At 36.8% G+C, this 17,102-nt stretch overlaps 1 protein-coding gene across 1 annotated transcript in view; it reads left to right on the top strand.

Moving 5' to 3' along the window:
* Nucleotides 1-1,474: 1,474 nt before the first annotated feature.
* Nucleotides 1,475-17,102, top strand: part of LOH1 (RNA-binding CRS1 / YhbY (CRM) domain protein) — a 50,482-nt gene continuing 34,854 nt past the window's right edge. The window contains exons 1-2 of the mRNA XM_089810265.1: nt 1,475-1,803; nt 4,618-4,900. Of these exons, the coding sequence (XP_089666391.1) occupies nt 1,691-1,803; nt 4,618-4,900 (396 nt within the window). The 5' untranslated portion in view covers nt 1,475-1,690. The remainder of the gene's footprint in view (nt 1,804-4,617; nt 4,901-17,102) is intronic.

Here is a 17,102-nt window from a genome sequence, read left to right as displayed (position 1 = left end):
TTACCCTAATTAGGGCTTTACGTTAAAAATATTGGCGTTACTCTATGTATGCATGTTTTATATGTTATTTCATGTTTGCATGTGAAAATTGTTATTTAGTATTGTGGGACGTCTGAATAGTTTAATTTACATACCGAGTGATTTTTTCTGATAAGTTTAAGTTTATAAAAGTATTGAGAATTGTTAAAAGGACCCAAGGATAACTGATTCACCCCCCTCTCAATTATCTAATAGTGATGGAGAGTGAAAATGGCTAATTATTATTAAGAGAAGTAAGAATGTTGAGCATTGGTAAGAGAACAACAATGCCCTTGATAATTATAAAGAAAAACATGAGTCGTAACCAATAACTTACAACAAACCAATTCTTAAATAACTTTTGGACTGCATTGCACTTCAAACCATTTTTCACACATCAAAATCTATAATTGAATTGTCATTTAGTGCTAAAAAATACTATCACATTCAATATAAATGAGTTATGGTCCTACATATACATGTCATGTTAAAAATTCAAACTATCTACAAATGTGTAAAATTATGAAATTATTTTTAATCAAAGCTACATGGGTTACATGTTCATGTAGATTCCTTTGCATTATTTCTTAACTTTGTGTAATGTTACAATAACTAATTGTCACAATAATGCTTGAAGTGATAGGGTAGATGAATCCTAAGCAATTTCTCATTCACGACCACATACCTTATGATGTCAAAGCCCCACACTCAGTGAGTTTTGATCCTTGGTGGGTTCATTTAGAATTGTTCAACTTCACCACTAGACCAAGGACACATTGACTATTTATTATATTTTTAAAATCAATATATTTTAAAAAATTATAATGATAAAATTTATAAGAAATAATATTAAAATTAGAATTATTATTATTTTAATTAAGCCGAGAGGCTTCTACAATGAAAGCATACATCATTGTAAACTTTTCAGCAATCTTGAAAAATTTGACAGGTAGCTAAAGTGACACAAAATTTATATTTAATACTTATCCTTTATACATTGAATGGGGAATAGACACAAAATGTAGAGAGTTGGAAATTAAGAAAATATTACAATAAAAACTTGTTAATTGTGTAAAAATATAGATAACATCTCCTTCTTGAAAACAAATAAAAAAGTAGTCAACCAAATATTGAAATCAAAATAGGATGCAAGCGTTTATATTTTTTATTACACTAGCTTATATATATTTTTATATATATAAAAAAGCTGAGAGTTATCCTTCTCGAGGCGCCTATTGCACTGAGGTAATTTATGAAAATAGGCGCCTCGAAAAGGATAACACTCGACTTTTATATATATATATATAAAATAGTTATATATAATTAAATTTTCGATATAGAAAAAGATTATTACCCTATACTTATATCAATAGAATTTTACTAGGGTGGACAAAAAAAGCTGTTACAAGGAGGAAGTGAAAAACTAATAAAGAATTATGTGTTTTGAAATAAAATAATGCCTTCGATACGCACCAAAACGCCCCGAAACGTGTAAAACCATAAACCCTCACTGCTAAAATCTGAGTTTGACGGCGATGCCGAGATTCGAAGCGGGCAACTGTAAAACCTTTAAATCCGCAGAGGGACACTGAAGTAATTCCCTCATTATGTATCCACATTCAAGGGTTCTACAGATACCTTTAACTGGCCAATAAACTCAAAAACCAACACAATGACTCCGGCCCTAGCCCTAGCTGTTCGCAGGTCAATGAAAGCGCTCCTTCGTATTCCTCTTGTGGTCAAGGCTGAGGCTATACAAAAACAGGCTTTAAATTCGCCCTGCAGGTACTATCCCATTCGTTCTCAATCACACTATAAATGGAGTTTGAGCTTCCGCATTCAGCACTGTTTACATGTTTATCAACCGAAGTGATTCTATATTTCATATTTTAGAATAAGAACTTGAAACTTCCAGGGAAATAAATTAGATATGTTTACTACGAGGGTGGTTTGCTGACAGTGAATTGCATTACGAGTAACCTTTAGATCTACCTGGGTATATTATTTGGAGATGGGGATCAACTATGGTGATCCACAGGCCCTTAATGCATCATTTTGATGTTTTTAATGTTTTTTTTTTTTGAAAAAGGAGGGGTAAAAATTTATTCAATCAAATCCAAGTTATAGAGCAATGGCCAAAGGCTCAAATCAACACTACATACTCCTGTCTTCCAGTAACAACTGCTCAATGATCTCACAATACTCAGAAGGTAACTCATCCCTACCACTAATATCCCATCTACCCATATTCTTTGAAGCCTACTTTGCCAAACAATCCACCACTCTGTTCCATTCGCGAGGGATATGATGAAAGGAGACAGAATCCAAGGAACTACAAAGACTAAGAATTTGTCTGGCCAAAGAGGCTAGTTGCCAGCTAACATCCTCCAACCTCTGGTTATTCAGTGTATCCACAACAATTTGAGAGTCAGACTCACAGATGATCTTCTTCCACTCTAAAGAGCATCCGTGCTCAACAACAACCTTAATAGCTAGGGCCTTCATCAGATTATTAGAATATTGACCCTTGTAAATGGAGAAGAGAAATACAACACCACCATCATTGCCTCTACCAATAGCCCCAACACTAGCATGACCAGGGTTCCCCAAAGAAGAATCGTATGTATTGATCTTCAAGATCCCAGTCGGGGGAGAAGACCACCTCCCATCCCGACAAACCAGCTGCTTAACATGGCTAGGTCTTTTACCAAGAGTGCATCCCCGACTGTTATCCCCAAGGTTCAGATTCCTCACAATAACTTGATCACCAGGATGTATAGTAATAGACATATCACACTTTGCATAAATAATCTCTTGGAGCCTATTAAGAATCATCTTCCACAGTTGAAAGCTTCCTAATTTGGAGTCACAAAAAATTCTGCGGTTCCTTTCTAGCCAAAGGTTCCAGAGAATGAAGATCGGACCAACCGTCCAGGCAACCTACAAGAAAGAAGTCTTTGCTGGAGGTCTACCCAAGCTTTCTTAGAAATCAATAAGAGAGGAAGCATGAATACAACCATGACACCAAGCCTCCCACCATCTATGCTATATCTCTCTCGAAAAAGGGCAAAGAAAAAACAAGTGGGAAGCACACTACTCATTATGCAAACAAAGGAAGCAAAGAGAAGGTCCCTGAAAACCTCATTTGCGAAGATTTCTCCCAAGTGAGGCATTTCTTCTAAGCCAACAGCCATAAGAAAAAGTTACATTTGGGCCACGAAAAGTTACTCCAAGCCTTTTTCCACCCGTGCACTTCAGCTAGACCATGTAAGTTCCTGTCAAATATAGCGTAGCCTTGAGCTATAGTAAATTTACTTTTTGGACTAGGACTCCAAGCCAAGTTGTCCCTCCCATTAAGGGAGCTACAAAACTTGTTCTCCAAAGCTTTAGAAAGAAGGGCATGATCCTCATCAGAACTACCAACCGGCTACTCCTGAGAATCCTTCCAACAAGTCACCTCAACCTAACCTAGGCGCTTGACGGTCTTAAAATGCTCCACCTTAAGCCATCCAGCATCAGTAAAAGTATGGGAAAGGGGGAGAAGGGGAAAGCTAGAAAGAATGGGAGGGTGGCCATCCCAAGAGTCTTGCCAAAACAGAGCATCCGAACCTCTGTTGCAAATCCATAAGAGACCCTCCTTAACAAGTTGGGCTCCCTTCTTAAGAGTATCCCAAATACAGGAGCCTTTACCCACCAAAGAAAGCCATGGCACATCAGAGCAATCCGCACCAGGAAAGTACTTATGTTTTTAATGTTGTAATTGGAATCTTTCTTCAAAAAATTGGAGTTTCTATTGTAACGCCATGCATATTAGTTTTCTTTTGTAGCTCCAAATGTTTGATTTTATGTAATTGGAACTTTTAACAGTCGAAACACTCGTCCTAGACAAGGACCATGAAAAACATAAATTGCTGGCAAAAACTGTGTGTCAAAAGAGACAGTATTTTCTTGTCTTTTTTTGTAATGAATACTTAAAATACCTTTACAATATCTGTTTTCTGACGTTTCTTTTCTCTAGAGATTATGGAATGTGGAAGATTATGTATATTTTTAGGTGCTCCAGTAAATAGTATCAACATACATTTTCGTTTCGTAAGTTAAAGCTTCTATTTAAAGTATCCGCTGCCTAGTAATTGAACAGGCGACCAGCCAAAGCTGTTGAGTAGTCTTTAAAAGAGACAAAATTCTGACAAATCTTGGTTAAAAACTTAAAACTCAAAACTTAAAATATATTTAATATTGTCACTGCGCATCATTTCATTTTCTTTTTCACCGTTTTTCACCTTAAAGATATTGTAGAAGTTAAGTAATCTAGATAATGGAACTTTTGGAAAAAAACTCTCTGAAAAGAATGTAAATATTTCTCAGGGCCATGCTTACAGATAAATTTTCTGGAGGGAAGTTGAATGATCTAGAAATAAGGAACTTCTGGAAAAGCTGTGTTATAAAAGATGAAGTATAAGTGTTTTGGACCATGTGTTATGGCTACAATCCAACGTAAAAAAATGATACCCAATTTTCTTAACACACTTCTTTCTAGGAGTATCTATTTTTCTAAATAGTATTATACATGGAATTTAAATATCTCTAATTTAGTAGAATGCCTGGTTATCTGTGCAAGGTTGGACTTGGAGACTTCAAATTTGAGTCCACAACTAAAACGTTCTGTCACGCTACCATAAATATTAGAGGCCTATGCACCAATGTTGAGCCGAAAAGAAATCAATTTAAAGAAGTGGACGCAAAAGCAAAGAATGATAAGAGAAAAAAGTTGAAAGGAAGACGAACAGTTATCAAGTGGATAAAGCATTTTCGTTGGAAGAAGAAGAAGGAGTATGAACAGATGGGTCTTGAGGAAAAGTTGACATACAAGCTCAAAAAGGTAAGATTTTTTAATTTATCATGTCAAAGTATTTTAAGGCTATTTGTAATCTTTGAAGGCTTTTTTATTGGTATGTTTTTTAATTTTATTTTAACTTTTAATGCAAGTGCCATTACCCTTTATCTTAGGGGAGGGATATTAGTAGCTGGATCCATTCTATGCTGATGATCTATGCCTTTCCGTTGACTTTGTACCAAATGAAAGCTATTTTGCATTGATGCAAATAAATTTTTTCATGTGATCAAGTTATCTGGAAAGCCATTTTTTTTAGACTGTAAGAATTGGGTAGCCGCTCCTATAAATTGTAGTGTGCAGGATAAACTTTTTTAAGTGACCAATGATGCTGGTACAAAACACCATTTGGTACCATATGCCCCAGGAGGAGATTGGACTTCTTGACCTTGTGTCTACTAGAGGAAGCTCTCACCAATCAAGTAGGCCCATTTGGAAAGCCATTTTAAAAATCATTCATAACATGATTTTATATAGAAACATAGTAGGCTTGCACATTAAGTTATTTGATTTGGGAACTCCTATTTAGTGTCATTTTTTTATCATAACTTCTTCTATTGACTACTTTTATTGAAATTTTAAATTTGAAAGTTACACAAAAGTGCTTGTTGTCAAACAAAAGACAACCTAGAACTTTTCAAATGCTATCATGGCTATGAACTCTAAGATGCCACAATTGAAGGATATTTCATTACTCAAAGGCATGGTTGGCCAGGCTTTAAATTTGACGATATGTTCAACCTGTCAGCAAATTCTTTTAGGAAGCCTTTTGATTTGCAACAATCCTTTGCCTCAATCTGACCTTTAAACAATCCAAAAGTTTGGCATCTTTATTTTGGGAGATTATCCTATTTAATGGGACAGACTTGGACTGATCTAGTTAACGGGAGACTTATCTACTGCAATAAAGTACAACATTGAGATTTCTAAGTATATACACATCAGTAAGATTTCCAAATTTTCAGTTCTCATAGCACAGAAACCTTTCATTTCCCTCCCATATTTTTCACTTATTAATGACTCGTGCCCTTCTCTCTCTATTCTTATTAAGGATGGTAGTATGAGGAAAAATCTTGACCATGTGTTCATTTTGGTTGTTTGGAATTTCAAAATTTATGTGCTTAAATAAGGAGATGATGCTTTGAATGGATCTAATTGCACACTATTTTAGTGCTTTGATTTTTGGCTATATATGTGTGTGTGCATGTATAATATAATGTCACTTTCTAGACTATTGCTTTTTTTCCCCTTAAAATAATATTTCAATTTGTAAAATTATAATTGCATTATATTTATTTGCAAGCCACTTCAAACTTTTGAAATTGACATTTTCTCCACATTGAAATTAGCTCCCTTTATATCTTGTATTTGTGGGAGTCACAACTTTCGCATCACTGGTCATGACAACTTTTAATTAAATTCCTTTATATTCTAAATCAATAGCATCTCCCTTTTATCTTTGGTGCCACATTTATTACGCTTTTAGAAACTTTATCTCCTGGATTATGGTTTAAAAGGGACTGCTGTCTAATGTCTTTTGCTGGGTGCATGATAGTCTGCCCTTTTGAAAATTGCTTGTCCCCAAGCAATGTTAGTTTTAGTATGTCAAATTGGATCATATTTTGGTAATATTAGGATCTCAGATCAATCTTGGAGATTTATAATCCCTAGATCCTCCCTGTGATGTAATTAGCTTTTGTTGTGACACTCTGATATAATTAGTGTTGGTGTGAGTTTTTTGACCATTTCAACATGCAGAATCAAATACTTAGTATTCTAAATGAAACACCCAATTCCCAACTCTTTCTTGAATAATGATGCTCATATGCTAAACAATGTATATGGATTGTGTGATCAAATGAGACAACCCCAAGGTTCCTTCTAGTTGTGGACTTTCACTTAGTTGTAATGATGTGATATGCTGATATCACTTGGGGGCTTATGCTAGTTTGCTTAGACTTGTCAACTCGACTTGCGAATGATATGACAGTATGAGTGTAATGAACTATTTCTAACTGATTATCAGATAAGGTTCAAATTTGAATGATGGTTCAGGAATGTAAGCTACTTAATGCAGGGAACAATGAATGTTTTTGTGACTCTTCTAAGCTGAATGTAAGATGTTCAAACTATCGCCGTTTCATCAATAGTATCAACGAATGTATATCAATTTGTAAGCAATAATCAAAGTAAAACTCATTAAACTTCTAATTGACCATGCAAGACAAACTTACAACTAGCAAGCAGCTAGAGTTATGGATTAGGCAAGTTTCACAAAGATCGTTTATAATTACTTTCATCCAACTACCTAAAGAAAATTCTTAGCTAAGTACATGAAGCAATTCTAAACTAAGCGAGGAATGTAGGAAACCATGCAATACTCCAAAAGTTCAAATGCATTCACCTTGCAAAGGCTACAATGAATATAGAGCAATTTTGACAGTATATTAACAACAATTCTCCAGCAAACCTCGCCTTTACAAATGATAAGGTCTTTCCTTTTATAGTTTCTCTAGTTACAATGAAGGGCTAGGAGCGATCCAAGATCAATGGCCAAGATAGAGCCAGCACAACTTTAATCCAACTAACAGCTACAAGCATTAAATGCTGACCAATTACTTTAAAGCACCACCTTGTGGGCTAATGAGAAAATTACAATGCTTTGATTGACCAATTAAAAAAAAGGTTAAGGTAGAAGTGTTATATGGACTGGACATGTACACTTGGAATTATTTGATTGGGTGAGCTTGCACACATGCAACTGGAATTTTCTGATTGGTTGAAGCTGATGTCCCCAAGCCTTATTTTGATTTCTTGCCCTTGCCCCAACAAATTGTGCATTACAAGTGAATACCACTTGAAACTAAGCACTGAACCATCTTGCCAAATCTTCACCAATGCTTCTCGAATTCCATTTGCTACAAATTCCCATCATACCCTAACACTTGACTATAGGCATATTATGTATGTCATCTGATAATATTTATGGAACCATTCCACCATGTATGGAGGCAATTCAGTTCTCCCAAACTTTTGCAATTCACCTCTAAACTTAGGCCTGTGTAAGGGCAGCCACTTTCTTCTATACATACCTGTTGTGAGGTTTTTACAACATCGCTCCAAAATTTTTGAGGACCCCCTTTTTCGGGCAGACCTTGGCGATTTTTGCAGGTGTTGGGAATTTTTCGGTTGCCTTAGCAAAATTTGGAATTGTCTAGAGGCTTCAAATTGGTAATTTTACACCTTGGATGCTTTCGGGCCAAGAGGGGATTTGGTTTGTTTTCACCCTGTGCTAAACTTGATTTTTTAGAACATGTAATTTCATCCTTAGGCCTAGCGGATTTCAACAACAACATTTTTTTTTCGATGGTTAAAACAATATCCAACAAGATAAAATTGCAAATTTTGAACTTAGATGGATTTTTTGAAAATTTAATTTAATGAATAAACTTGAACATTTTCAAAATGAATTTTAGATATAGTCATTTTGGAAAATCTTGAATTTTTTTGGTGAAAATAATTTTTTTTTTATAGTGAAATTGTATTTAGAGTTTGAATTTCAATTGCCAGGAAAAGAATTTAAATTGAAATTGTATTGCAAAATTGAAATAAGATTAAATTGCAAAATCTCATTAAGTGGCTGAAATTTTGCCTAGAGGATTTTAGAAATGTTAAAAGAAATTGGTAATTTGGAATTGAAAATTGATTTTGGCTTGCTAGATTCGATTTTAATGATATTTTAATTGCCAAAATGTTGTTAAATGAAAATTTTGACATCTCCTAGGCTTTTCTTGTTTCTATTTTGCAATTCTGGATCAAACTGACAATTAAAAGGGTCAGTTTCGCTATAGGGCTTAGTTATTTTCATGTTTTATATAAAATTAGGCCATTTTGGGGGGTCTAACTCAAATTTTGTTTCCCTCCAGGCAGGTCGGCCCACTCTAGAGATCAATAGGAGGATATAAGAAAGGGTTCCCCCCCTCTTATTTTTCATTCATTCCCACCTCCACTTGCTTGGTTGAGCGATTTTTTCCACCAGCTGGGCGATTTTCTCCTTGGTAGCAATTCTTGGATGTCTAATTTTTCTCCTTGACAACAATTTTCTTCTTCTTCGGTTGGGTGATTTTTGCCCTAAGGCGATTGTGAGGAGGTCTGATTTTTGCAAGAATTGAGCAATTTTGGGGTATGATTTTCCTCTTAGGGCAGCAATTTTTTCCTCCAGCTATGGCGATTTTATTTAGAGAGGCAAGGCAATTTGAGTTCTGATTTTTGGCAAGTGTGGGCGATTTTAGATGGAGGAAATTCTGATTTGGAGTAGACTTTTCTGCCCTAGGGCAATGATTTTCCTTCAAGTTGGACAATTTTGGCAAGGAGGTTGAAATTTGATAAAAGGGGCAGATTTTTTTTTGCAAGCAATTCATTTGCTAGGGCATCACATTTTGGAGGAGGATTGAAATTTCTGAGATTAGATCTGAATTTGAAAAGGCTCGATTATTGGTAAAGGAAAATTTAAGGTAAGATTCTCATTCATTTTTAGAGGTGAAGATTGATTTTCAAGGCGGATTTTATTCCTTGTTCTTGCTTGGTTTGTTTCCCTTATCTTCCTCTTGCACTATTCTTGCACCACTTCATCATTTCCATTAATAGGCTTAAGTTGAGAGATATAAGTGTAGATTTCATGATAGGACACTTGGAGAGGTAGAAATAAGCTAGACCACCCTAGGATTGAAGTTGGGAGATATAAGTGTAGTCCATCCTAAAGTAACGAAAAGGCAGAAATAAGTGGTAGTCCCACCCCTAGGATTGAAGTTTGGAGATTGATAAGTGTAGAGATAGGATTTGAAGAGGCAAAAATAAGCTAGATTCCATCGATAGAAAGAAGTTTGGAGATTGATAAATGTAATTCATATCATTTAGAACAAAGGGGTAGAAATAAGTGTTTAGGATGGTGAATATTAGTACAAGCAAAAACCCAAAGGGAATGAATACCAAAAAAGACAAGGAAGACATGATACCTACGACCACTTTCTTCTCGAAAGTGAGGCGAATAAGTAATATTAATATCGGCACAGTGAACATGGTATAGTTGAAGGATAGATTGAAGGAAGGACAATCTTCCATAGCGAAGAAGATCTACAAGAGCGGAATTGTACACGCGGTGGCTTTCCCTTCTACCTTGTCTTGTTTGGAATTGGTAATGGATTGTGTATCCCAGTTTGATATTGTTACCAAGTCCATCATTTTTGATGAAGGGAAGAGAGTGTTGGCTAACATTAGCAGGCAAGTGGTAGAAGAAGTATTCAATATTCCCCAGTATAAAGGTATGACAATGGTAATGATGGATCAAATGACCAAATTCTTTCAAGATAATCAGGACGCCTACTTCACTCATCTAAAGCAGAATTGGTTACACAAACGCGAGGGAGTTACCAAGTCGTCAAAGCTTACCAAGTCAGATTTCAAATTAGAGTATGGTGACCTTATTGTGCTTCTCAGCCAGGTCATGGGCGTAGCTCAAGGTATGCAATTCGAGAATTGGATGTACTATTTTATTGATGAAATTGAAAATGGAAAGAGAAAATTTGATTGGGCTAGAATTATAAGTGAAAATTTAGAGTTGCAACTTAGGACAGTGCAAAATCAAAGGCAATTCTACATGGGATCCTATTTTTTCTATCTGATTGCGAGACTATATGAAAATCCTGAACTTAAGACCTTAGGAGTGATTGGCAATGGGCTGAGGCAATGTTTGGTGCATGAGTGCTATCCACAACTTCATTTGCACAACACCAAAGATTATAAGATGTTTTATGATGCCTTTGCCATGAAGATGGTAAGGATATTACAAGGGACACTTACTAGGAAGCTCTCATCGGAAGCGGAAGCAAAAGTTAAGAAGTATGGGAGTTAGTTTATCCAATTTCCGCAATTCACATATATTAGAGTAGTAGGAAATATAGTTTGCCCCAAGAGACTTCCAAGGTACCCACCTAACAAGAGAGTTTTGATGGAGTTGGCTAGGCAACTTGAGCATTATGACAAGATGATGAAACTTAAAGGTGAGACATGGATTACTTTCTCATTTGGAATAGGCAATGGTACTTGCCCCAATCTTGTTGTCTTTGTAGCTGTGGAGGAGGAGTTAGGAGGGTATCATCTAGGATGGTATAGAGCAAGACAAGGATTTGATCCTAATGGTCTTATCAAGGCATCTCACAAAAACACATTCAAACATATTCCTACTATAGAAGATTTTTGGGCCAATGCACAGGTTGACTTTCATGTGAGGAAGCTAGCTTTCTCAAGGTTGTTAGTGAGCATGACGAGGGCAATCAGATGGAGAGGCCTTGATATTCCCGATCAGTTGGAAGATGATGAAAAAATGCTAAGAGAAGATTATGTTATAGTGGATGGAACAGAGTTGGGTCCAGTGGATTGGGATGATCATCAAGATCCTTTCTTAGAGGTAGTTACAAGGAAAGTTGATCTCCACACTGAGTCTTGGTACAATGAGAAGTTAAGGCAATTACAAAGTTGGAAGGTACACCTTACTTATGAGAAGATGAAACTAGAGAAAGAGGGTCCAATGAAGTTAGTCGGACAGAAAGGTGGAGGCGGTAGCCAGCAACAAAGAGCAATTAAGAGCAAGAAGAGAAATTTGGAGGTTGAGAAAAGTAAAGAACATCAGGAGCCTCCATCAAAGAGACAGAGTGCAACACTGTCAAGGGAGAGCATAATTGAGGCTAGGAGCCAAAAGGTTAATGCAAGTGGACAAAGGGTCTCAGCAAAGGTGAGCTCTTATTCAAAATTAGGTGGTTATAGTGACAGTACCGAATACTCTCCTCTCTGGGAGAACCAACATGGAGATGATATGATAGTCTCTAGTGAAGAAGAGGATAGGTCAATTGATATTGAGGAAGTAAGCTAGGCGCCTAAGGCCGTTAGTGATGCTTTGCTAGTCGAACCGAATCTAGATTTGGGGTGATGCACTGCGCTGCTATGGTTAAGGCAACTACTTTTGCCAAGAGACGAGGTGGTGATTGTTCAAATAGTTGAAGATATTCAAGGGTTAGTGGAAAAGGAAGATACTGAGAAACAAAGATAAATTACAAAAACGGTGGCAAAGGTAATCGGGAGCGATGATGAGGGTCATTGAAAAGTTCAGATTGCTATGCCAAAGGTTAGCAAGGCAGTGGATGAGATTGTAGCCCATTAGTATAAGATAGTAGAGCATAACTTGGGAAGAATCATGGATGGCATGGAATGTAAGGAGATTCAGGAAGGGATGGTCAATTAGAGAAAGGTTGAGAAAGGCAAACAAGAGGATTGTAAAGTTGGAGGCCGAAAACAAGTATTGGAGAGATTGCCAGCCTATCCAACAGTTGCATCAGGTAGCCCTTCTGCAAGACAGCGGGAGCAACATAGAAGAAATATCGGCTCAGCTGCACAAAATAAAAAATTGGATCAATGATATAATTCAAGATGGGCAAAATTTCTTGCCTTCCTTTATCTCGACATTCAGGTCATTGGTGGTTATTAGAGACAAATTCAGAACATTTGAAGGGGAGTGGAAGGATTTCCTTCCAATCAAGGACATAGCCATTCCAAGGCTACGGGCAGTTATTGGGCTACTGGAGAGATATGTGGAGAGAACCAAGTTGGTGGATGGAGGAATGAGTATGGTGGAGTCTTGGTATATTGCCTTGACCATTAGATTGAGGATACTTGAGGAGATATGGAATGAGATTGCACAACATAGCCCAGGCGTTGACACCTCCATTTCAACCATGTTGGGTGATGTTGGGGTTGCACTTGATTTTGAAGATATAAAAAAAGAGAACATCAATGAGACAGAGTTTGGATCGAGATTGGATGAGTTGGGGAAGGTTGCCATCAAGAAGAAGCATTTGGGTACCCTTGCCTCCCTCAATGCCTTTATCGGATATGCGAAAGAATATGAGAAGGATTATGAGAAGACACTACAAGCAACGGGCAACTGGTGAATTTAGCTGAGCTCAAGATGAAGCACATGCCTTGCCCTCTCATGAAGGAAATTAACGACAGGGTAGCCAAGTTCATTGCCTTGGCTAAGAAGATGAAAGAAAAGGGTAGAATTATATTAGAAGATCATTTGATGTAAGCCCAAGTGGCAAATTCTCCTTCTTCTTGGGTAGGATAGGTGTCTGATTCTGATTGGATACCATTTTGGTGCCTTCTTATTGGTTGCCACTTTTCCTTTTTATTATTGGTCCATTGATGAGGTGGCATCTTCTCATTGGTTGATGGGGTGGTAACCCTAATTAGGGTTTCTGGGATTCGATTTGGATCGTTGATTTTGCCTCTTAATCTCTACTGTTGGTTGTAATTTTGGCACTTATATAAGGCCATTTGCTCTCATTTGTAAAGGGTTGAAGAAAATTGTTGCTTAAGGTAATATCAAAATTGCTTCTCTAATCACTGTTGTGACTTGCATGGTGATTAAGAATACTTGGTTTTATTGCATGGTTTCTACTTCCAATAGTTGAAGTTAAATTTCATTGAAGTTGTTAAAGTAGATTTTATTTCAAGAAAGTTATTAAGCAAGAGTAAGAATAGATGGATGTAATGTCCCCGTCATAAAATAAATGTATTTAATTAATCTGTGTAACAGGCCGATTGACTTAATTTAGTTCGGACCCATTTTATTTTGTCTTCGTAGTTTGTGTCGTCGGCTATCTTTGTTTACCCTCGGAATGGCTTTCCGATGGGTATTTAAGCACGGTTGTAGGTAGTTTGTAGGTATGCTTTGGATTATCTCTCTGCATTGTGGATTCTTGTTGGAGTTCGACATTGTTCGCCATTTCGGAAGTGAAAGATCTTCCCTATTTGGCTTGTACGGTTTTGGTGGGATTCAACCCTCACCCTATTCCGTTGGTGTTCAAATTCGGTGTGTATCTAGCAAATTATAGTATTATCTTCTATGGGTAAACTATATATGCATTCGGCTCTCTCTTCTTGTGTAGATTTAATCATCATTCTGTGTTTATGTACAAGTAACGTTGTGTTCCTATCGCCCACAGTGTGATTCCATTCTGTTCGCTCCACCCCCAACCGTCCATCCATACTGCCTTACACCTTCCTGTTCAGCTATTGGCATTCAAATTCCACATTTAAGCCGCCGTACAACTCATCACACTAATTGTACGACTTCATCTTGTGCCACCGTACGACCTGTCCATATCTCCCGTACGACCATTCATGTAACATCGTACGACACATTTGGTATCATCCTCCATCAACGTCATTGCTATCACTTGCATGGCATCCTCTGGAAGAATGAATAGTCTAACCGTACGGCTTGGCTAGTTGATCACGTATGGACTATTAATTGCCATCGTACGACATGTTAATCAATACCGTACGACCTGTTTATTTCCATCGTACGGTCACCCCTTTTCCACCCGTACGGCTACCTTCCTTCAGTCAGCTATCTCCCCCTCCTTCCACTGTATGGTCCCAGCTTCTCTGCATTAGCACTTCATTCCAATCCGTACGGTCCTCTTTACTGTGCACTTCTTGTCCATATCCCTACGTCATCCTGGGTTTTGTACTTCGCCCTCAATCAGAGTGTTTGGAACATTACAATGGATAGTTGTATGGTGATATTAGTGGATGTTTGATAGGGATACATAAACTAGGTCACTAGCTTCCTAGTGGCTTGTTAGGAAGCCTTGCGTGGTAATCTAGTCTTTTTTCCCTTGAATCATTGCGTATATGGAGGTAGACCCGTTAGTAAGCTTTCATCAAATTTGATCCTCGTCCATTTGCTAATCTTTCTATTCATAGTAGCATAAGTAAAGCAGTAAGTAGTTTAGTAGTTGGAGTTCATTCAAGAAGAAATTTAGAAAAGGAGAAGCATCATTGGCAGACATACCCGCCATCATCACCATCAACATCATTTGGTGCTAGTATGCATTGCTAAGCTAAGATTTCATCATCATCACAACAAAAGTTCAACATCCTTGAAAGAACAATGTAAGCCCGCCTACGTGATTAACCAACAAATCACATTAATATAATTGAGTTAGTATCCATAGGTGTAAGGAATGTTGGAGTTTTTCTCATGTTCTTCTTGAGTATATACTTTTCAAGAGAGGGTTGAGTGTTTGATATTTTGTATCAAGTATTCAATGCTATATGTTATGTAGTGGTACAAAACTGACATCAACAATAACTTAAGTGGCCTGGTATTTAGATTTTAGGCTTGCCAAACTAATACCTTAAGCCATAATTTAAACAATCTTCTATGTCAAATACTTGTGCAATCTTCTCTTTTTTGTTAATGGGCATCGGGTATCTAGAAGTTGAGTTGATGAATCTAATATTAGGGTTACAACATCCAACCAATATCCTGATCAACTCTACATTGACAAAAACATTTGTCACAATTAGGCTGGTTACTTTCAACCTCCACAAATACACTATTTTCCTTCTCCCACTTTATTAGACAACACCTAAAGATATTGTGGCCTCTTATATTCATATAACTCTTCGTACAACCACTCTATATGTCATGGAATTTAGGGGTATTTTCCTATGTCTTTGGTCTATTGGATGACCCAAGCAATTGGGCAATCAGGTCATTGCAGAGGTTCTTCTCCTTCTTCTGTCTTTTTGCTTTAGGGCCCTGTGAGGCTGAAACTCTGGATGAAGTCAACATAGATTTTAAATTCACAAGAAATCCTACCAATTTGTGTAGAAGCCCTAACTAGTGCTTAATTTCTTTTGCCCTACCCCTTTGGAAATGAAAATCAGGTTCAAGAATAGAAGATGCCAACTTATTGCTCGCATTTGCCAAGTGAAATTGCTCACAGCTTTTGGAAATCAACACCCCAATTTTTGTTCGGCATTTCCTGCTTTAACTTATACTCTTTGCTTCAAAATCGATGAAAAGACTATTAATTTATGCATTTTTATCAATCTTCCATTCACTATTAGTGCATTTTTGTGTGAGCTTTTGTGGTTCACAATAGTCAGGTTGTCAAGTTTAAATATCCACCATCAATCAAAAGAAATCTGTTAATGTTGTCGCTTCAGTTGGATTGATTTAACCATGAGATACATTGGTATGAATGATTATTATGATTAATAATCATTAGACAATTAATATGTGTGTGTATATACATATATAAATAATCTTATAATAAATATTGTCTAATTATTAATCTTAAATATTAAATTAAAGAATACACATGTCCCTTAAAGGGACATGTTTCTTCTTGTCTTAAACCATGTATAAATGCAAGAGGAACTATACTTGAAAAACACATACCTTAATAGGCAGTGCAATTACATTTGCAAGCGATCCTCAAAAATAACAAAATCAATGGCTGTCACTGAAATTTAAATCAATTTGATCATGCTCATATCACCCACTCGACCTTGTTGAGATGCTCTCAAGATTTTACCAACGAATGCATCATCACAATCAATTAATTACCACTTGCCAACTAGCCATGGAAAGACCTTCATTCAGGAAGTCATTGAAACAAATGTAATATCTCAATGAAATCCCGAGCTTATTTTCACCTTTAAATCATCCACCAAGATGGAAGTCTCATACAACACTCTTTCTTCTACTCTTTTCACTTGACAACTCATTGGAACAAACGGAACATTTCAACAAGTTCCTAAATACTTACCTCTTGCAACTTCTTTACCATTGACTCAACACCCTCTTGGTTGTTCACTTAGGTCCCCCTTATTCTCGCCATCTCATTGAATCATTTTGATGATTTCAACAAGCTTATGAGAACTGCCCTTTGTCATTAACCTTGGCCTTGTCCACTCTAAATGGACTCTAATTACCTTTATCTTTCATAGTCGCTTGCCAAAATGTCCTGAAGATTTCAACGAGCTTTTGACTGCTTCAATATCTAACCAGCTTACACATGTGTCTATCATACATTCAATCCACTCCAAAGTCCTTTCCATAGATCACTTGTTTTCTCATTGAAACTTTTGAAACTTTTGAGAAATTTCAATGAGCCTCTAAGCTTGACACTTTTGCTTCCTTTAAACAAGACAGTTTCCATGTCGAACTTGTTCATGCGTTGGAGATAAGGAACACCCCAACGAGCTATTGAGTGTGTCCCTTTGTTGACACCTTGCAAGCCAAAACTAAGTTGTAACCTTGTTGAAATCTTTGAAG

The sequence above is a fragment of the Cupressus sempervirens genome, chromosome 11 (assembly GCF_028749045.1).
Source record: "Cupressus sempervirens isolate cs-2001-9-10 chromosome 11, ASM2874904v1, whole genome shotgun sequence".
In the NCBI taxonomy this organism is placed as follows: domain Eukaryota; kingdom Viridiplantae; phylum Streptophyta; class Pinopsida; order Cupressales; family Cupressaceae; genus Cupressus; species Cupressus sempervirens.
Note: the sequence above shows the minus strand (reverse complement) of the source record. Positions and strands in the feature narration are given on the sequence as shown.